Source organism: Myripristis murdjan, chromosome 16, assembly GCF_902150065.1.
Source record: "Myripristis murdjan chromosome 16, fMyrMur1.1, whole genome shotgun sequence".
NCBI lineage: Eukaryota > Metazoa > Chordata > Actinopteri > Holocentriformes > Holocentridae > Myripristis > Myripristis murdjan.
The window spans coordinates 10,812,501-10,835,708 of record NC_043995.1 but is presented as its reverse complement, the minus strand read 5'-3'; the positions used below and the strand labels follow the sequence as shown (position 1 = coordinate 10,835,708).

General features: G+C 41.2%; 1 protein-coding gene across 1 annotated transcript in view; it reads left to right on the top strand.

Moving 5' to 3' along the window:
* Positions 1-1,756: 1,756 nt before the first annotated feature.
* The window catches only part of LOC115374314 (transmembrane protein 65-like), a 56,058-nt gene continuing 34,606 nt past the window's right edge, over positions 1,757-23,208 (top strand). Inside the window, exons 1-2 of the mRNA XM_030073171.1 lie at positions 1,757-1,954; positions 2,294-2,633. Coding sequence (XP_029929031.1) covers positions 2,333-2,633 — 301 coding nt within the window. The 5' untranslated portion in view covers positions 1,757-1,954; positions 2,294-2,332. The remainder of the gene's footprint in view (positions 1,955-2,293; positions 2,634-23,208) is intronic.

The following is a 23,208-nucleotide window of genomic DNA, read 5'->3' as shown; positions in this document are numbered from 1 at the left end:
GGAGTTGTCACTGTCCCAATCTGAACAATGCCCATATCATGGGGTATTGGGCTTGTAAAACTGGAACACATACATCTCAATTAATTTAGAGGAGGTATGCATTTTTATACTTTATCAATATTCACTGTATTATTTTTTCTGTTTCCAGATGCTCTTAATATTTTGGGATTTATAGGCTGTTTATTCTTTAACTATTTTGTCAAAAAGACTACAGCTTTTCATTATTATTAATATCATTATGACTGACAGTGGTAATATCAGCAGTGGAGGTAAAAACTGCTCTTTTTGAAACTTTATTTAATCTATACCTTTAGACTACTCTTTTTATATCCTGGTGTTTATGACACATAATTGGGATATCATGATTATTTTTCTATCTTGATAAACCCCAAACAGTGAGAAATAAATGACAAAAAGCCAGCCAATGAGAAAGCAGGTCAGACTCCGCCCATTAAAATTAGAAGTTATACTTGGTTTTGGCCACTAGGGGTCACACTTAACACTCTCCCACGTTCTGATTTGTCTTCACGCATCAGACCTCCCATCCATTCTACTTTCCAAGAAGTCTAAACACAGTCACCTAATAAATGAATGTGCAGTTGAGCCTGTGTCACTCGCTGCTGATATTCGTGGAGCTCTTAAATAGACCATGGAAGAGATTAAGTACCAAATAATTACATGGAATAAAAATCGCACACTTTAAGTAGCCTTTATTTTTATCCAATCTCTGACCGAAACCGGGATTACTGTGCATGATTTACTTTTTTAGAGGAAAATAAGTCCTGCGGTGTGCTGTCATGTTTGTTTGGGGTGTGTGCTCAGGTTGAATAGCTCAAATGCTCCACATGTATGACAGCCAAAGGAAGGATGGGAGCACACCCAGAAGACACACACCCTGCCTTATCGCACTACTGGTTTGGACTGTAGTGCACAACACTGCACACTACAGCCCCGACGAAAAATACTGAAATATTCCTAAAGGGACTTGTGCTGTGTCTGTGGGACTCCGCAGTTAGTTTATAGTAGCCTCATCATATTTTAGTTGTTTGTTTTTCTCTATTGTATCAGTATAATATCCCAACATTATTTTTATAGGGGCGCGTGGTGACTTTAAGCTACTTTATGGTATTTTTTAATCCTCTATGATGCCACTGTAAATTTGTAGGGTATCACACAAATATCACACGCCTGTGAAGGTAAATATCACATAGAAACTATAAGACAGTATTAGAATATCATTTAAATCTTGACAGCAAAGGATTACACAATATACCATAAAGCAGGATAATATCATTATGAACTCAAAAATGAGCACCAGACTCACTTTATATCCCTTAAGAAATACTCAGTGATACTAAAGGATATTAAAAAGTCCCATTAAGCACAATGAGGTCACTTCAAACTCATTACTAAGCACCATAGACCAAGTCCGGAAGGGAATATTATAGGAATATCATAGTGATACAAAGATTAAAAATGCCAAGTGCGATAGTCACCACACAAGCTCACTATCCAGCACCACAGACCCAGAAGTCCTTGAGGGAATATTAACAGGCATTTTCCGTCAGTAGCAGGCTGTAGTAGAAGTGTACAGTCGGCTTCTCTTCTCCATTGTCCATATGCATTTACGTGCGGCAGCGCCGTCACAGTTACGCACGGAGGAAAGCGGCTCTGCTATTGGCACATATTTTCGGGGCTGCGCTGGGCTCTGAGCGTACCGAGCTGCCCTCCCATCCGCCTCACACCATCCTGCCAAACAGAGGTTACACCAGCCGGGGGACGGCCGCAAAAATGTGATTTCGTACAATAGCGCAGCCAGTCAGTTATTCCTGCTTTATTCTGGGTAGATAAAACAGCGCAGGGCAGATAAATAGGAAACGTACGCGGTGGGGCAGCGGCTGTATTCTAACGGCTACTGGAGGTTGTTGGACGGGACAGCGCAGCATCGACTGAGGTGCGTCCTACACCAAGTTGGAAATTGATTCTGGACAGCTAAACAACCCCATCCTGCTTTATGTGTCCTAGTTATATGTAAGATAAATGCGTTCAGAGTTGACCCGATCGTTACTCCGTGTAATTCAGCGTTTTGCCTTTAAATAAGCCAGTCTCCCTCCGGGAATGGACACGCGATTTATTGGTTGTTTTCAAAACGCGACCATTGCGTCGATTATTCAAACAGTAGGAAGGAGCTGGGATGTGAATCGGCATCTGTGTTGCACGTGATTGCTGCTTCAAAGTGATGACAAACCAGGCCTGTGATTTATTTTTGCCCTTGTCCACTGCTGTCCTTTAGGTTCCCGGCGCATTGCTCTAGCCTACCCCCATCCCAGAGATGCTGCCCTGCCTGCACAGAATCCTGCGGCCCGCTCTCTCCCTCAGAGCCGGGACTGGGATGGCCAGAGCCGGACTCAGCAACCACCACGCACCCCTCGTAGCGTCCCGCTTCTCCGCAGAGCCTCCCCTCTCCATGTTGGTGCAGCGGTGTAACCTGGGCACACACCCGCTGAAGGAGCCCATGGAGCCCCTCAACTCGCCCCGGGGAGCCAAGGAGTTTATTTATAGCCTTCACCCCTCGGAGCGCACCTGCCTGCTGCGAGAGCTGCACAGGTTCGAGTCCATAGCCATAGCTCAAGGTAGGTGATGCGCTACGCTGCAGCCTGCACTGACTTACAGCAAAAGTGGGACATTGCACCTGTTTAAGACCTGTCTGTGCACTTAGGAGAAATTAAGTTTTCCCAACCTTTTCTTGGCTGAAATACATGTTAATGAATGTGGTGTTGACATCAAGTTGTTACAATTTAATTGATATGAGGGTAAGCAAAACACAAATGCTTTGTTCATGATGTCATTGCTTGCCTTATGATGATCACCAAGTGTTCCTCTCAGTTAATCCACTTCTTTTCTCTCATTTTTTCATCACTGCATCACTTGATACAATATGTAGTGACACTGACACAGATAGTCAGTCACCTGTCAGTCTAATTACCACTGACACAGGGCTGCAACATCAGGGAATAGATTGAAATATGATGCATTGTAACTTGGTGCAGTCACAGTTTGGTGCATGTAATTCTGAGGGTGCAAGAATAATCCCCATGAGGGTAATGAACGCCTGGGAGCCGCAGCTTTTCAGATGGAAAATCCAGGTTCAAGCACAGAGTTGACAAAATTTATGTCCCTCAGGTATACACTGACCTACCAGCTCCAGGGCTGCTGTGCGGTAGCTGACCTCTGACCTTTGACCTCCCTGTGGAGGCATGAGTAAAAAGAGAATTGATCAGCAGTGACAAAAAAAAAAAACGGTGTCGTATCATTTTACCGCTGTATATCAGTACCTTTTTATACATGAATTTGGAGGCATTGATTAGCAGCCACAATCAGAACAGAGATAGGACTGCTAAGCCGGTGGCGCAGCAGAGAGTATGTGCTAACATGTTAGGTATAATCTCCCCACCTCTGTTTCTTAAAATAGCCAAGTACACCCACAAGGCATCATCCTGTACATCAGGCAACAATATTCTGCAGTGCACTAGCCCACTGTTGTGGCTCTCATGTATTTTATGGGCACCCAGCTTTAAAAATACTTGGTCATTTCCAAAATGCTGCAGCTCAGTGGGTTAGTGGTTAGTATTGTTGACTCAAAGCAAGATGCAGTTTCCTCTTATTGTCTAGACAAATGTAAGTCAGCTGCATTAGAGGCTCTAAATTGCCTATATGTGTATCTGTGACTGTGTTAGTGCTGTGATGGATTGGAGGTGATCTGTTCAAGGTGTTTCCCTGTCCTCTGCCCAGTGCATGCTGGGATAGGCTCCAGCCTTGCTTGACCCTGAATAAGAATATGCTGCTAAAGAAATGCTATGTTGTCAATCATTCCATAAAAACAGATGCCAGATATGACAGATGGTAGAGTATCTTATTTTAGAAGAGAATTTTTCAAATGATCGGTACATTACACAAGTGTTACAAAATGGCTCTCTGATCAACATATGCCCTGTTTTTAGACCAACAATCCACACCTCTGTAGTATTTCACTCCACCTACCTTATATATCTGGATTTAGAATGGCTCCTGTAACATAGCAAGCTATACTAACTTGTCCAAAATAATAGACAGATGCATTTTTGTAGTCTTGATCTAAATAATCCTGACAAACTCTTTGCAGAATAACCTCCCTGGTGTAATTTACTCCACCTGTTGGTTGGAGAATCCGTGACCCCAACAGTATGTAAGCAGTACAGTGTAGTTGAAGCCAAGAATGCAATCTCTATGATTTATATATGTTGAATAGAATGATATGCATCAAATACTGTATGTCTGGAGTATTATAGAGTGTGGGCATAATTCCTGAGGTTGGAGTGATATAATGTGTAGTTGGTGGTGCGGATGCTGTGAGCTTGGTCTTATTTTATTAGTCTTGTCTATTGTGCGCAGATACAAGTTCATTTGTGTAATTCGCCTGCCTCTTTTACCATTTCATGAGCCAGATTATTATTCAGAATACAACGAAACCTCCAAATGCTGTTTTCCTAAGTGGTTGCACTGTGAAAAATGTCCATCTTAACAAGTAATTCATGCGTATCGTCAGTGCCAAAATCTTGTTTTTCTTAAAACAAATGAAAAAAAGTGCCAGTGGGATGAGATAATCTCTATTGTTTCCAGTGCAGTTTCACTAGAAAAAACAAGATTTTACCACTGAATATGACACTAAATGAATTGCTGAAATGGAGTTTTTTTTTTTTTTCAAAGTGCAGGAGTATTTATTTTCCACTCTGTTTGGGGGCAGAGCAGGATTTTGCAGATGCCCATGAAACAGCACACTAAGAATCAGTAACAGTAGTGGGCGTACAGTCAGCCCCGTAGCACAGAACAGTGTATTTTGACAGCAGGGTGGTCCGGCTCTAATCTGCTTACTGGTACATCTTCAGAGGGAAAGTGGAAATGATAAAGAACCAGCAACAACCAACAAAACAAATAAAGCACCAAACTGCATGGCCCACAGTGAGAGAGAGAGAGAGTGAGAGAAACAGGTTGATGGATGGAAGAGAGGAGAGGAAGGTAGCGAGAGAGAGAGAGAGAGATGGAGGAGCGGGACGAGCAGTGATGAATAGGATTTCTGTGAGACTCACAGGGAGTGCTCACGGCTGCTCTGCTCCCTGGCCATCATCAGTAGCATTTCTATAGTCCTCTTAAGTAGCACAGTGCAAAGAGGAGCAGCTCAAGTGCTTCGGTGCTTTGTCAGCTGTGACACGTAAAAAGTTTAAGCCGGGTAACCGTCACTCTGAGAGGTTATCTAGCACTTTCAGCTCCGTCACTGTTGTAATCATGGTGTAAGTATTGTTACAAACTGTGGGCCTCTAAGAAAAGCCCACTGACACGACAGACAATGGTTAAGGGCTATAAATAAACTTAACCTTGCAACATGAACTTTTTTAAAATCATCCAGAAGAGTCTTCCAGTGTCAAATAGTGAGATATTGTTGCATTTCATTAACTTGTGAGTGGATGGTAATTATTGGATATACATATATAGTGTAAATGCATGGAAAATTTGACTGTGTTCTGCCACATTACCTGAAAATAAGGCGTATTTTGATTGCAGATATTTACAGTATCACCGATGAAATCACAGTGTTACTTATGGGAATGTTTTTGAAGTAAACGTGAGAAATTCAGATTTCAGTAGTGGCAAGTATTCTGTGTCTTTACAAAATACAGCATTGAACAAAATGAGTTTGCATGCCTAAATATTCTTTTCCCCCTTTTCTTTTCCATTGTTTTGTACCTCACATCTGGAGAGTAATCTGAATGTAACTGAAAGTAAAACAGATAATCCTTTGTGCCACATTGCTTATTATAGTTGTGATGAGGTTAATTGTAGCTGTAATTGAACACACTGAGTGTAACCTACCCAAAAAATCATATCCAAAACATGCTGTACGGATTAGGCTCCAGTGCTGTGCATGGGAGATTAAGTGCTGGGGCTTTATCCGTGTGACTTGCTGTGATGCAACATCAGGGCTTTTCAGTGCGGCTTTGTTTACAGTAATTAGTCTCATGATGGACGAATGATCCCCACCCTGTGGTCTGGACACCCGGAAGGCTTCAGATTCAGAGGATCAGACTCATAATAATAATCCCTACCATCTCCTAACTCCTCTTTGCCCTCCTATTGAACTGTATGCAAACACTGTTACTGTCTCTATTCACCGCCTTCCTATTTAGTTTAGTCCTATTTAGCCGTTTTCACACCATCTTGCTCCGCTACAGTGTCTGCTTAAACCTACATGTGCTTTGGACTCTATGACACTTTTCAGCTACAGGAACGCAGGGTTTTCCAATGCAAATGATTTATTTCATGTATCTCATTTAAAGCACTAAAACATGCTCATGGTTCACTGAGCCAGTGTACCACATGACTGCCATTGCATCTCCATCTAAAGCTGCAGCCACACTGTGAACATCATGCTGCTCGTGCGGCTCATAGCAATAGACTGCTGAATAGCATATGTAAAGGTGTCCTGTGTCAGTATGCCTTGTGAAACTCTGAGTTGTCAGTATGCACCAAAGTCAACTCCATCAGTTCATGTTCATTTTTGTGCTTCCAACAGATAACTGCACTCTAGAGTATAATATGATTGTGGCAAGATATTATTTGTAGCAAAAACACTGTTATTAAGCCTTTCTTTGAGTGGCATATCAGCCTGAATAAAAAGTAATGAATATGTTGTCTCAAGGACAAGCTATTACCCACGCTGTCATGGCTGCTATAGGTGAGCCTCTGTGACTAGAGGAGCTGGAGAATTTCAATTGTGTCGGCCACAGTGCAAGATTTCACTGTCACATGGTCTAAATGCTTTTTCAGAGGCCTTTCCCGTGCACCAAAAGGAGCTGACTTTGTGTCAAAGGAGGAGGTTAAGCTCTCAGTCTTGCAGATTTCACAGCTGTCAAGTGGTGCTTTCTAATGGAAATATCAGTGGAAAAGCTGCGATTCTTCTTTTTGCTATGATTGTGATTCACTCTGTATTTACTCAACATGTAAATGGGAAAGGAATGCTCACTTGTGTCCCCTATGTAAGATGGTATTGATTTCTTCCTGCATTGATCGCATCATAGCAGACGCACTGTCACCTTTTGTCCACATACACTCCCAGACTAGACTGCTTAGGCCTCTACTAAATGGAAATAGTCATGATGTTTGTGATTATAGTTATGATAGTGGCAGCAATGTTAAGGCTGACAGCAGCGATTTCAGTGGTAATGGTGATGGTGGTGATGGTGGTGATGGCGCTGATAATGATAATGCTGACAATGAGACCTGAACGTAGTCTGTTTTGCAGTGTTCTCTGCAAAACTTGTAATGGTTATTTTTCTCGTTACAAAAGAATTTGCTGATTTATTGACAAAGCCTGTAAATATTGTTGTTCAATGTTCACCCCGCCGTGGTAATTGTTGCTCTATCAAGATTAGGCTTTGTTCGATCCTGGCTCGGTCCCTCCAGGAATGAATTCTTTTCCCAGAGCAAATTAACTTGTTTGATAAGAAAATCGCAGTCCATTTGTCTGTGATGATTGCTTGGCTCAGAAAATATCGTCTCTCCTATCCCATTTTCCTCTCCTCTCCTCTCCTCCCCTCTCCTTGTAGTACCGCATCTGGACTTTGGGGAATTGTCAGATTCGTCTTTTTTGTACAGGGATACTGCACACTAATCAATATCACTACAAACGTGCCAGTGATGGCCAGACAGCAAATTTTCAATTGTGGCCCCAGGGCAGGATGTTAAAATAGCCACGATTAATGGTTTGACAATAAAAGCTAACCTGTGACCGTGAAGCGTTTCAATCAGATGTTCCATGCTCGTCAATCCTCATCATTTTCCTGTTGCTGGTACCTCATTTTTTCCTGACCCCATGCGGTGCGCTTTTCCCTCTGTGCCCCAAATATCGTGTTATATCAAGGTTGAGCAATCAGAGCCAAATGCCACCTGAGGTGAAGATTGTTACGGTTGAGGTTGAAATCGCTGCAATTGGGCCAGGAAGTCTGACCCAGCAAAGTACCATAGCAATCTTGGACCACTGCAGTGTGTCCCCACTTCACCCGGTGGCCAGAAAACTATGATGAAAGATCAATGTGACCATTAAAAACTTTCAGACAGAATTGGCTCATTCTTTGTCACAGTGCTTGCATGGTTCCGCTTTTTGTTGCAGTGTATCCGGACGAGGTGGTCGCAAATGAGCAGCTTTACTTTTTCAAGCTTACTTTCAAAGTGAGTGAGATGAAAGTTTGGAAGACAGTGTGACGTACAGCAGTCTGAGCCAGACTCAGAACTCCCATCCCATTTTGTCATTGCACCGCATGGCCTTCAGAAGAGTTAGGAAAACCCATATGTTGCTTTCATTTCCCAGAGGATTTAAAGCTGCTGCAGATTTGCGCTCTCAGCTGAAGATATGGCTGAGTGAAGGGTGACTGAGTGTAGTGAGGTGACGATATGCAGAGGACGGCCGCGAGGGCTCTTTCCTCTGTCCCACCCATGGGGCCTGCCTGGCTGGGGCTTGCTGACACACTCACCTTCACGCTGTGAAAACCTTCAGGGATTCTCTTACCTTCAGTATATGCAGACCAACAGCCTTGCTCACTTGCTGCCTGGTTGGCTCACTGCCTGATTTAGTGATTGTTGGATTGGATGACTCACTCACTCAGTCACAGACTGCTTGATTGAATGGCCATGATTGAATTCCAGTCCGCCATGCAAGGCCGCATGCAGGACTGGCTGCCTGACTGATTGATTTCTTGACGGTCATATTATTGTGCATCCTTATACATGCAACCTTGAGAGTTGCATGTATAAGGATGCAGGTTGAGGTTTTCACCTTCACAGCAAAGCTCACTTTTTACTGAAGTGTATGTGCAGATCAGCTGTCTATCTGCTGACACTTCTCACTGCAGGGCAAAAAAGTAAAACCTGATTAAGTTGCCTGTTTGACACATGAGGGAGTATACAAGAATTCAAATGACTCTTGATGATGTCATTTTATACTTCAGCATTTTTTCTTTGCTTTATCATTTTTTCCCCTTGTGTTTGTAGTGTTTCGCCTGTCTGCAAGTAATGGTTTTCCTTGCCATACATAAGAATGGAAAAACACTTTCTTAAAACATCACACATTGTCAAGAGAAGCATCAAATTTGCTTATAATTACCAGCTGAATGGAATACAACACTTTTTCAGTGTTTCAACATCCCCACACATCCCCACACAATTATTATTATTATTTGGCTACAGAATAAAAAAAAAAAATGCATACAATATATTACAAATTGCACCACAGTTTTAGGCCATGTGCTGGTTTGACTGGTCTGACAACAGAGATGGTCCATCTCGGGTGCTACACGGTGCCGAGATCTGGTAATGGTAATGCAAATCAAATGAACGTGGTTTGACTTGGTAAAGCCAAAAGTGCCAGTAGCCATTTGTGTGGGGGAGTTTTGTCTGATGCTTTTCTTTCTGAAGCAGTTTTTTCATACCATTTTGTCTGAGGGAGTTTAGTTTTGAAGCTAGATGTTTGGATGACTGGCTGAAGCCTGCTGGCACTTTCACCTTCATTTTAAGCGTTCCTCAGATATGATGCAGTTGCCTTGCTGTTTTACAGCATTCTGAATTTGCAGCAGAAACTCTGGAGGTCAGCATTACTAGAGGATAAATAGGAGCCTTCCTCTCTCTCATTGCCACTGCTCCCTGTAGCCCGAGGCCGGCAGACGCACTCACCTTCACTGTAAGGCTCTGTATAACTCATTCAGTCTGTATAGTCTCATTCAGGTATTGGCTGGCTGGCTGCCAGGTCGAAGGGACACTCCCTCCTTCATACAGGATGGCCGTCTTAGGTTTCAGGTATGGATGCAGGCTTGCTGACTGGTTTACTGGCACAGTCACCTTCATTCAGGAATGCCCTCTCTCTGTAGGATTCAGCCACATTCCCCATGCTGGCTGTCCGACTGGTTTCTTAACTGATGACTTGGCTGACTGGCTGGACATCTAACTGCATGATTGGCCGACTGGTTATTTTAAAACGCCTCACACTTCATATCGTGCCTCATATACATACATGACATACCTACCGATTAGCTCACTGGCTAAGTGGTGTTTAGGGATGTGGCAAGAGACATGAGGCAGGAAAATGGAGTAATACAATACTGTTAAAAAGTTCAAGAGCTTGACAGATGACACTGTTTCTCCATAAAACAGGCTTCAAGTATTCATTGGTGTTTATCTGCCTCTAAGCAACCAAGGACTTGAAATACTGATGGCTTTCTGATTCAGCTTACAGTGAAAAGTAACAGACAGATGTAATAGCCATATTGGAAATTATTAAACTAGCTAATTAGAGCAGACACCCAACAGATATGTCTAGTGAAGAGGTAATATATCACAATGCAAACTACTATCATACATAATAGTACTACATTGTAGCCTGTGACTCTATCCTCCAATTAATGTCATTGATATTGATCATTGGCATTGATCCTTATTAAACTCCCCACTGATATGTATCAGTCATTTTGAGCTATGTGACAGTAAGAATCTTTATTTGTGTTCCTTTAAGGCAGCTGAGGGTGATGAGGTGGGGCTCCTGTAAAGCACTACTGTGGTGTCAACCAAGGGAAAACTCAATGTAAGAGTAAGAGCAAGAATAAGAACAATAAGAATAATAAAATAGTAGGCTGAATAAAGTACTGTTAGCCAGTAAAGTGATGCCTAAGAATGGAATATTTTTTTCTCGACTAGCCTCCCTAAAGGTAAATACAATTAGTTTTGGGTCAGGAGGAAAATCATTTTTCATATGCTTTACTTTTCCTCGAGGAAAGCAGAATATTTATTCTGGACTAAACACACATGCCCAGTGAAAACTGCAGGGACCGAGGGCCAGAGAGTTATTGTCTTGTTTTCTTTCAAGGACTGGGCCTCTGAGGAAGGGAGGAAGAGGGGGCAGTTTTGAAGTTATATACAAGTACATCTTCTTTTGGGGGCATTTAAGCTGTGTTTCAGCGGTGAATGGTTTGTTCAGGCACACCTGAATGATACTTACTGAGGCAGGGTAAATGGCAGGATTGTTCATATCACCATTCACGATGTTGTGGCTTGTCCAAGGATTTGAAATGGTGACCTGGTGGCAATCTCACTTATTTTACCGCTGGAAATCGCCCATCTTCAGAGAAGCCAGGGAAAAAAACACAAAGTAACAAGAGAAAAGGTTGGGAGGAAGACTGAGGAGAGGTGAAAGTAGGGACACAGATTCTCATGTCAGAGGGAGGAGAGAGAAATCAAAATAATGCGGGAGATAATAAGGGTAGACTGGGAAATAACCAAGGGATTTAACGTCCGAAGGTGACTTAGTTATATAAAGAGAATACCAATACAACTCCTTTGTTTCAGGACACTCCGGTCAACATTTCCTAGTTTGAACAAGAAACTAGCAACCAGAGAGCAAAAATGTGAGTCCACGATAGCATCAAGATGTAACATCAAGTGGTGCATGAGAGACAAGATGGTAGAGGTGACTGTGAGGGCAGAGTGATTCATATCAATAATCACTGATTAGACTGTCCTCGGCCAAAGAAAAACTGCTTGAGTGTCGTGCTGTTAGACAAAACTGGCCATGACAGATAATTGCTTTTTGATTGGTGGATGACTGAAGCACAGTGTAAATATGCAAAATTATGAACCCAACAACAAGAACTGAAACACACATGTCTGAGCAAAAAGGCTAAGTTGGGAGAAATGAGGAAATTTAATGACTATTTAGTGATACAATTATAGGATCAGATATGTTTATTGAAAAAATAGTTAAAATGTGATAACTTGGAGAGGTCGAACTTAAAGTCCCCCTCCAATCATTTAGCAATGACTGGAGGAGGACTTTTAGAGGCTTAAAAGCCTTTTAAAATAATCTCTGTTTATGAATATTAATACATTTTAAAGTTTTCTGATGAAAAACAGCCCTTTGTGCTTTAAATGTGGCTCTAAACTTTGTCTTCATAAAAAAATCAGATCTATGAATATGCAAAAAGTCCCAGCCCCCTGCATAACCAGAGCTCTGTTCACATAATGCTGAAGTCCCATCCCTGCAACACCCATGAAAATTGTGTCATATTTCATAATCTAACCATGAAAAAAATGTATTTTTCTCAGCAAAACTCTTAAAAAACACATTTTTGAGTGGAGGGGGCATTTTCAAAAATCAATCCTTATTACAGTCTGTGTACCAGCGCATCCAAGTTTGACTTGGTATTGATTGGCTTTCCTCAAAACTTATTAAAATCCTCCCAACCAGGCCATTTTGCAGCATCTGAAGTGGGAAGCCTCCACTCAGAAGAGGTAGCTGATGTAACATGAAATATGAATTCGAATCAAATTTAGCCTGTAAATACAATTTTAGCAAGACCACATTTACCTGCTTTGTTTTGTATATTTATCATAAAGAACATTATTTTTATCTCAAGCAATTATATATTTGAAAAGAAAGTCATGAAAACAGTAATAGTCTCCTCTTTAAATGGATAGGTCATTTCTTGAATATTAGCTGCATTATTAGCACTTAGCTGCAACCTAGCTGATAATCTTGCCTTTGAAAGTAGCCATTGGTCTTGCCTGGGAATCCTGAATGCTAATCAGCTGTTTTAGGGCAGCTGAAGGACATATGCTAAAACTTAATACCCATAATCTGACACCAGTCTGGTCACAAAAATTGGCTAAAATCCTTTTTAACAGGCTTTACTGCTTTTCAGTACATTTGGCATTTGAGGACTGAGCGAGGTTGTGTACAGAAAGTATGTAGAGCAAATAGTCGAGCTAAGGTTTCTACAGGGACATCTTGTCCTGGGCTAACTGAATTTTCTGCAATCAGAGAGGGAATGCACATACTGTGGAGAAGAGAGGAATCCTTTCGGTGTATATGCTGTTCAAGAGTTTTTATGTACTGTGATGCCTCTGGCAAATTAATCCCCGTCCAGTTTAGTGCGCAGCTTAACCTCAGGCTATTGTCAGAACCAGACAATGGGAAAATGAGCCCATGCCATAGCACAGGGGAGATAAAATAGCTATAGATGTGAATGTGTCCGATGTGTATGATGGCGTATGTAATTTGTGATATAGTATATATGGCTTACTAAATAAACTGGCTTCTCTTGATCTTAAAAGTGAGAAATTTAGAAAACATAACAGCCTCAGGGTTGGATGATTAGTTAACTTTAATGATGCATATAACCCTGACAAAAAGAAAAAGAAATTAATTTCAGTGCCACAGGATCTTCATGCTTAACTTGTGTTATTTACAGAGGAGGTGAATGAAGTTAGATGGCTGAAGTTTTTGCATTCCTGATTCATGATCGGTGTTTTGGTAATGATGAAGATTGAAATAGGTTTGTAGAAGTTATGAACCTAAAATGAGTCCCAGTTTTGGATTACTCAAAGGAACAAGGTAAGAGGACCAGCAGGCCAAACTCCCAAAACAACAGCGTAGTTCCTTAAGTGACTCGAGTTCAGGTTCCTTCTTATAAATTTTGAAAGAGATTGGTGTAGGGAGTAAAGCAGAGAGAAGGAGTGGAGGACAGGGAAGGGGAGGAGAGGTGAAGATGAATGAGTGGAAGACCTGGGATCCCTCTGCTGCTCCATCTGGACAAGTGTGGTCAGCCTTCAGGCAAGTCACTGAGAGATCGAGTGACGCGCACGATGCAAAGCAGAGGAGGAGGAGAACACGAGCGGTGAAGAGATGTAAGCTTTTCCCTCACTGGCCAACATTCAGAGAGTGGAGAGTAGCATGAGCTGTGTACAGTTTGTTTATGACCTTGTGTTGTTTACCACCTCACTAGCCCCCCAAGGCTGCACCTACTGCACAAAATATTACAGGCATAATCCAAAAAAAAAAAAAAAAAATGCAATTGCATTTCCTTTTGCATCACCATTGTTCCATTTGTCTCAAAGTTTAAAAGGTCATCTGGAACCTGCATCTTCTGCTTCATCTAAATGCTTATTTTTATTGTTTGTTTTTGATCTTTTGTGTGAGTTAAACAAGATTCTATATAAACGAAATTACCTCCATCTCCTCTTGACCCATAACTGATATGGACTTAGCTTTTATCTGGTTTTCCCAGGTCAGTTTCTTTCCTAGAGACACTATATTCCTAACATTTTTTATATCCAATAAGTTGTTCACAAAGTGCATCCATGATATTTCATTGCATCTTTTGTGATGAAAGGGGAAGCAATATCCTCTCAAAACCCTTCAGATCACTGCTTGCCCGCCTGAAATAGCTTACAATGAATTATACATCATGATTTCTCAATTCTGCCTGTGTTCACAGAGTGTTATTGTGATGCTGTTCAGACACTGCTGCACACCGAAAATCTCTGTGGTGCCCACCTGGCCTGACCTCCGTACAAATGGAGGTATCTTTACTCAGTCATGTCATTCTGAAACCTTTTTACGTCACAAAAACAAGTATCAGCACTGTAAAATGTTTACAAGTCAGGATATGTCGTTTTAATGCTATTAATCGCTGTGGTAAGTCTTGTAGTTTGTACACAGACAACACACCACTCCTCACATGGATTACATTGCTGTGATTATTTATTGAGTGCAGCTTGCTGCCAACAGCAGAGCAGAGCAGCCATTAATACCAAATCAGTCTTGTTGCTCAATCGTGTGCCAGCTAGACTTTTGGCTAAGTGCTTCTATGGAAACATCCAGAAGTATTTATCAAAATTGCTTGGCTTGCAACCTCCAAAATGAAGTGATGTCTACAACTCCCAGCTTAAAATACGCTCAGTGGTGAACTTTTGCCACCAAAAGATGATCTTTGGTTTTCCTTTTCAAGACATTTTATTTGAGTAAAAATACTGAAAAAAAACATAAGGATGCATGTATTCAGTATTTTATAAGACAAAATCAGTTTATCACAAATATACAAAGTAAAATGAATTTCTATCTGTTACAGTATATTTTTCGCTATTTCAGAAATCATGTTGTGTCCCCTCCAAATTCCTCTTGGGATGCCTCTGGGGGGTCCTGGCTGCCAGATTGAGAACCACCTTTTTACAATAATAAATACTGCCACTGTTGACGAATGAATACCTCCGAAAAAAGAGCCAACTTCAGTGAAATTAAGAGAAGAGCCTTATTTTCATACTGACATCCATAAAATTGGTTTTCTTTCCTTTGAAGCTACGCATGGGGAAAATCAAGGCCAAGTTAAAAGGCAAAAACAAAACACGGGCCTTCTTTGCAAATAAGTTCTGTCGCGTAGCTTGAGTTTCAATTTGCATTTAGCTCCAATTAAAGTTTTGTGGGCAGAAGGTATGAAAGTGGGGATAATCACTGCACTCACTCTATCATGTCTCTGAACCCAGACAGATGGACCAAGTCAGGAATTAAATTACTCAGGCACCACAGACGCCCAGGTAATATTATTATGCGCAGCGGGATGTGTTTGATATTCAAGGTGGTGTTTGTTGTCCACTCAATGGCAAGTCATGAGATTCACAGCACTTTTTCCTCCTCTCAAAGATGAGGTGACCTGCGAAAATGACGCACATAGTCACGGCAGACGCATATGCACTCGCTTTTTTTTCTCTCCCATCCTCCGTCTCTCTCCTTTGTCTAATTTTCTGTCATCTCCTGTCTTGGTTTTCTTTTTTTTCCCCTTGACCACCCCGACCCACGCTACACATAATCTATCCCTGTTCTCACCTTGTACCTCATCCTCTCAGCTCTGTCACCGTTCTGCTTCCTTCCAGCATGGCCGCTGAATCCTCTGCTCTCTGAAGACTAAAGCTAGAACTTCAAAGTGGACAGTAATGTTAATATGTCTCCCTGGTCCCGTAATGACCGTCCCGTATTCCAACATTTGGGAAATACTGACAGAATACTGAAGCCTGGCTGAGTGGCTGCCTCACTGGCAGCTTGACTGTCTGGTGTGTCGGCAGGGCTGATGCATGAGTCTTAAGTTACATTTAAAGCTGTGGCATTTTTAAATATCAGTGTATCACTGTCAAATTAATCTTGACACCTCGGTGTAATCATCAGCCTCTATCATGGAAGTGGTATGGTTCCTTGCAGCATTTTGGCTGGAGCGTCTAGGCAGACCGGCTCAGAGTGTCCCTGAGTGATAGAGTGAGTGATTGAACTGGAAAGAGCGCTCAGGCGTATGCATACCTCTGCCAACACTATGCACTTATCAAGATATGCCAACTCCACATGTTGGATATTCACCAAAAGTTGGTAATGCCCACCACCAAACCCCCCTTTGGCCAATCAGTATGAAAAGCTAATGTGTGCCTCTTTGCCACAGGACTGACCTTTCCACAAAGTTTCATGAAGTTGCGTGAATCTGTACGAAAGTTTTGTACATTTTTATGTGAAGCAACACCCCTGTCACGGCCCATTTTGGCCAGTCAGTGTGAATCAGTAGCTCATTCACACACAATCAACCTTTCCACCAGGTTTCATGAAAATATCCTCCTAGCAGACAAACAAACAGATGGAATGGGGCCAGAACTAAACCCCTATCCAATTCTGCTGGCAAGGGTAATAAGTGAGTGATTGATTGACCACCTATTGTTGAAATGTGCCTGCACAAAATCCAGGCAGTGAGATTGAGCCGTCTGTCAAGGCTGTGGAGAGATGCTGCAGTGACGAAGCAGCTGCTCGAGGCATGCCTAGTCCTCTTCAAAATAGAAACCACAATTCCCATAAGCCCTGTTGTTTCCTGTAATGTTGCTTCTTTTGGGTCTTCATTGGCAGTTCATTAGTTGTGCTAATGTTTTGTTTTGTTTTTTTTATGTTAACATACTACACATAGCACCTTTAACATCTCTTGTGTCTTCGATAAGTAAGTTCAAAAGATTTACTTTGCTATTTCTGGAAAAAAGTTATAAATACACAGCGTAACTGTTACATCTTGTCTCCGCTAGATCCAGCTCAGCCACATTTTTTACACATACAACAGAATAATCAATGTCTCCACCAGGTGCATTCACATGTTATTCTCAGCTCTTTCACGTGTGTGCTGTCTCTAATTAGTTTTCAGGTTCTTTTTTTCACACATTAAATGCATGTTTTATTGCTCCCCTCACTGTTTATTTGCAAGTTAAATACTTTCACTGTACATAAAAAGTTATCAATATGTTTTCAATCAAATCAAATCTTCTGAAATTGTTTTCTATAGGCAAAGGCTCCCTTATACATGGGTAGATGTATGTGCACATGCATGGATAATCAACAACTGTAAACATGACCAAACAGTGACCAAAATTATTGTCACAGCTGCATTTCATTAATCTCATTCCCTTGCCCAAACCAGTGTGATAAAGTCGATTTCTGTTTATATGAAGCAAAAGCTAGTGGAAATTGAGGAATCTGTGGAAAAAACAAAACATAATAAGCTTTACCAGTTGTTCAGCGACACAACTGGACACACCATTTTCATCTGTTTGTGACAGGCAAGTAAAAATAAACTTTAGTGGAGGTCTGCGCTAAAGTTTTGGACAACTAATACAGCTTGCGTATGTCTAGAGTTGGGGTTGTGTTTAGGGTTGGGCTGAAGTTTAGTGTGAGATGGTTAAATAAGAAAAAGTTGAGCTGAAAACAAAAAACTTCGGTCACAGTTGAAACTTGTTTGGCATGAGTTGAAAATCGCACCAAGGTCTTCAGATCCAGCAATCGAGGACTGTCTATTGGTTCAAACGCCCATTATTCTGAAACCCCAGTAGTCTGAAAAATGTCCCATTGGACCAAAAGCCTTTAGTTCGCCAACCCATTATCCTGAAAACAAATCCCAATCGTTCAAAAAATGCCCATTCTGTAAATTTGCAGGTTTCCTCAGGTGAAGGTTCGGGTCAACAGGAGTGGATGATTTTCCCAGCAGGGATGCAGAACTCGGCAGAACACCAAAAATCACTGAACTCCAACAACTCCAGAGTGTGTATTTCCAGAGCAGCTGGCCTTCAAGGCAATGGGCCTTTGTTTTCCAAATAACAGACCATCAGACTAATAGACTCTCAGTCCGGTGAGACATTTTTCAGATCATTGGGGTTTTGGAGTAATGGGGCATGGGAACAATGGCATGGCAACCCACCAGCTCTCACACCTTTACTTTCTACCTTTCTTTTCAGTGTCAGACTACCGCCGTGAACTGTTTCTAGTTGTGTCAAGAGGCTGCTGTTGAGGTGAAGACGCAATTGCAGGGGAGTCATGGTTGGAGGTAGATAGTGAACAGCAGCATTTATTATGCCTTCTGGGTATGGCACAAAACAAACAAACAAAAAAGGGGTATAAAGGGCAGAACAGACTACAGAGTTAAACCAAAATACACCTTTTTAACAGAGAGGTCATCTTTCCAGTGAGCCATCATGAGCAACACCCTGAGCCTGGCTGGAATACAACCTTAATTAATGTCAGTGGCATCACCTGTGCTTACCTGCTATTTAATATTTAAAGCTGTGAAACTGACCAAGCACAGAACACAAGCAGCAGTGTAGCTGAAACTCCAACAGGTGAAACTGATCAATCACTTGAATAATTAGCAGAGGCTGTGGCAAGTCTTGTTGCCTCCATAAAAGCTTTCCAGATGCATTTCTTGCACGGGGCACACATTTGCATTTTCACAAAATTTCATGAGATCACGCTCCTTAATACTCTTACATACTTACTATCAGCTGTGTTATCTGCACTGACTGTCTTCTCTCCTGTCAAACATTTGCAGACATAACACACTACATTCAAGCAGCTGTTCACATAAATAATGGCTAGATCATGATTTGTGTTCAGAAATGTACGCATTGGAATTGTGCATATAAAGTCTCCAACGTTGCCAGGTAGAGCTGCCTGAAGAATCCCCTGGAGTAAAGCTAAAAGTTCAGATTTCAGAAGTCTCTTCTGCCCACTTAAAAACATGGTTTTAAAAAAATAAATGACCATCTGCTCATTTCATTGTTTTTTTTCTTTTCTTTTCCTCGCGGCTTTGTGCTCTCTAAGGCTCTTATTGGCTGAGTGTCTGCTAGAAGACCAATATGAAGTCATGCTGCTTCCCTCCTTGCCTTGCCTCTTTGTGGCTTGCCAGTTGTTAGGGGGACCTCGGGTTTAATACATTCATGGTGCATCTCAAAGATTTGTATTTGCGTCTCTTGCAGTCCTGCCTAATTAGCACGGGAGGAATGGACTGGCGTGTTTGTTTGTCTACTTGCCATATTCTATTCAGTAAAACCTCTCACTCAGAAAATATACTTACCGAAACCATTAGGCTCCAGTTTTGCAGGGTTTCACGCTCCAGTGCTTTGTATTTTATGTTCACAGGCATGAGATGGAAATTGTTAAGCCTTAAAGTTGCAGTATGACATTCAAAAGTCTTCCAGTAAAATTGTAAGGAGTGGTAAAAGGGCAGCAGATGGAATGGATAGGCTGAATGAAATAAGAGACAAGCACCATTCACTTTCTCTTTTTTATGCAAATCACCACCATATTGTTGTTGCATGATTCATTCCTTCCTGAGACAGGTCCCTTTGTCAGGAACAAGGACAGTTCTTCATCAAACATTCACTTAATTAAAACCTCTCGCTTCCACTCTTGGTCAAGATTCCTCTATAGGTTTCACTTCACTAATAATAAATGTCATCACAGCCTGGTTTGAGTGGAGCAAGGACGCTCCTCTCGCTTCTTTGACTATCACAGGATCTCATCTAAACTTGAGAGCATGTAAAATAAGTGTGATTCAAGGAGAATTTTATATATATTTTTATATATTCCTTTTGGTTATTGGTATGTTTTGTATTTCTTATCACATTCTTTTATAAAACAGAAGTTTGACACTCACGCTCTGCTAGGGCTGGGCGATGTGGTTGAAATAATTATCTCTATGCTTAGAAGTAGTGTATCAAAAATATTAGTATTTATCAGGATGTGTATGCAAAATTGCTTGGTAAACTATCATATAAACCATCAATGTTCATGCAGGTGAACTGAATGGTAATGTTAGGTGTGATGCCAAACACTTAAAGCTAACATTCCTTAAAATGTCTCCTTTTGTCTGCTTTTGCACAAAAAAATTGCCTCGTTATCATCATTTTACAGAACAGAATTCTGTTACAAAGTATCATCCCCAAATCACCACATCATCATAATATAACTCTACTGAAAGATTATGAGCAATAGAATTGAATTATCACACTGAGCATCTTCATAACTTGTTGCTATGAAAAGTTTTTTGCCAAAACATGTCCTTAGTTTCACTCTTGTAATAATGATCACTTTTGCATCCTGGCCCATTTTCTCTCTATTGTGTAATTTCCTATTCTTTCAGTCTCATAAATCATAGGACAATAGCAAGGTATTGTGCAGTTGATGAATGGCTGTAGCCTTCTGTTGCTGCTGTGCGACTGAAGTCTATTGATCTTGGACACAACACATACACACACAGGAAGATACACATTCACACAAGCATATGCACACACAAAATTCAAATAACCTGACATAGATTCACCTTTGTTCGCACACAGATACACACACATAAAGATATGTTTATACTCACACATCCTGCCGGCGCACACTATGGTCCAGTCCATTTACAGAGCTAAATCCCTCTGTGTGTCTTCTGGGGCTACAAACCATCCTCTCATAATGAGAATCCCTTCCTGCATGAGGAGCTGTATAACTCGAAATCAATAACATCTCGAGGGAAAACAAGGAGGTTTCTTTAGTCTGCATTTGCGAGATACAGCTGAGACACACACTCACAAACACACACTGCACTGTGTTGCTGTGCACTCCCGTGGTTTCTGTCCTTACAACAACTGCAGCCTCTGAAGCTGCAGAAGTTGTTATTGTCTCTGTCAGTTTTACCAGGGAGAATTAAACCCAGAATGGACCAATCAGACAGTATTGATCATAAATGAGAGATACTGAGATTGAGCTTGGCAGTTGGATTCCCTCACACACATGCACACACACACAACTCAGGGTTTACTTAGAGTCATGACAGACTAACATTTCTCTCCTGGGTCTCTAGTTGGCTGCATCTTTCACTGGATAAAATAAAAGCCAGATCTAAATCTGAATCAGTGCCATTAGATTTATTTCTGCCCAAAAACATGAATATTGAATCATCTACGGAGATTAAAATAAATTTCAAACGAGGCTTTCTCAGTTTATGCTTTTTTACGTGTCATGTGCTCGGATGAATCCTGAGATTTCATAGTTGTCAGGAGGATTATTTGCCAAGCGTGAAATACTGACTCTCAGAGAAGGCACACGACACACATTTGTGGTCATATAGAGAAGTGAAATATTAGATGTCATGACAAAAGTTTTCACTTCCCCTATATGGCAGCACAAGGTAGAGCTGTGTGTTCAGCACTGCCTCTTAGAGAATTTCAATTGGGCCATTTCGTGTCCCCAAAGGAACTGCAAGGGATGCAAAATGGATATTGTGGATGGATGAAGGCAAACTACAAAAAATCATTTACAAAAGACTGTAACAATGAGCTTATTTCACACAGCCTATACAACAATTTGTCTAACACCTTCACGGTCACTTGTGAGCATATTCCATCTCATTATAGCTGTCTTGTTCGTGGCCACACTCTTGTAATGAGTAACACTGTTAAGTGGCATGCAGAAGCCAGATAACCACCTTGTTAAGTTCTTGGTTATTTTTTTAGAGTTGGGTAAAGCTGCATTACAAGAATAGTCTTCAGAGGGTTTTTCTGGCTGATGCAGTAATGAAAAGATGTAATCTGGGCTACAACTTGCCAAATATGTTTTTCTGTTTATGTATAAACATGGCCTTTAACAGATGCCAAATGCACTCTGTGTGGCAGAATCAGCATTAGGAAAATAAAAGATAAGAAAATGCTTCAGAGTAACTAAACGCTCCTGCTCTGATTCGGTTTGTTTTTTTATTCTTGCTGACAGGTGCAGGGTCTGGTTAGCTACTTATCACTGACCCTTAAATGTTTTTCAGTGTTTCTGTCTGTTGAAATTGGACTCTTAAGTCCCCAGTCCAGGGGGATTTAGGACACCATGCAATCAATACTTAATACCAGAACAGTGTTGGGGGTAATAGGCAACCATGCCAGCTACCACAACCACAATAAATGCCTTGACGATGTGAGAGGAAAAATATTCAAGGGATTCTCTTTCTCTGTAATTGATTTTTTCATGTGACTAGTGACTAGACAGAGACTCAGCCGAAATTTCGTTCGGCCTCATTCCTCTTAACTGATGAGAAAGAAGGAGAGCTGAAACAGGCTGCTGATTTTGGGCCAGCATGATATATTGCCTGGTTCATACCAACATCACAAAGTGGGACAGATCTGAGCTTTTTATCCAGCTGATTGCAGGCCTGTATTTTAGCCACCCTCGACAGTGTGTGGTCACAGTCTGGACTACTTGGCTCCTTTTTATTTCCATCATAGTACAAATAACTTTTGGAACAAATAAGAACTCCTGATAGGACAGACAGACCTGCATTTTTAACCTCTTCCTTCAACCATGCAGTCTCTTTTAACACCAAACTCAAAGAGAACAGACTTACTATTTCAGTAATAGTTATTCTACCAACTGTTTAATGAAATGTCAGAAATGTTTAAAAGTTTGGAAAACTTGAGACATGAGACTGTAGACAAAACAAGGACAAAACAACATGTACAAAATCTTGCTGGTACTCTTATATTCTTGCAGCAAACAAATACAAGATTTTTTTTCTATATGAAAGCACACAGATCGAACAAGGTATTATTTTAAAATACTGAACCAGGCCAGATGTGCCAGGGCAAGAGTCAGCTGCTCTCGGCTTACTAGTGAATTATCTTGTATATCTCAACCATGGGTCAAAGTTCACATATCACCCTGAGATGAGAGTAGTTATCACAGCTCTGTAGTTACCATAGCAACTTACAAGTTCATCGATTATCAGCCCATTCCAAGTCTGGGTAAATGTCTAATTTGATTGACCTTCAAAAGTTTTGTGCATGAGAAGCTCCTTCCCCTCTGAGATTATTTGGAGCGTTTTAGGAACCAATCCAAAAAAAGAATCCCTTCTAATTTGGCTGCAGTTTTATGTAACATATTTTATAGTTGCATGCATTGCAAATTAGATTGAGAGGTTGTACTGTTGCTGTATTTTTCTTAAGTCCAGTCAAGGTTATTGTACATCCAAGTGTAGCAAC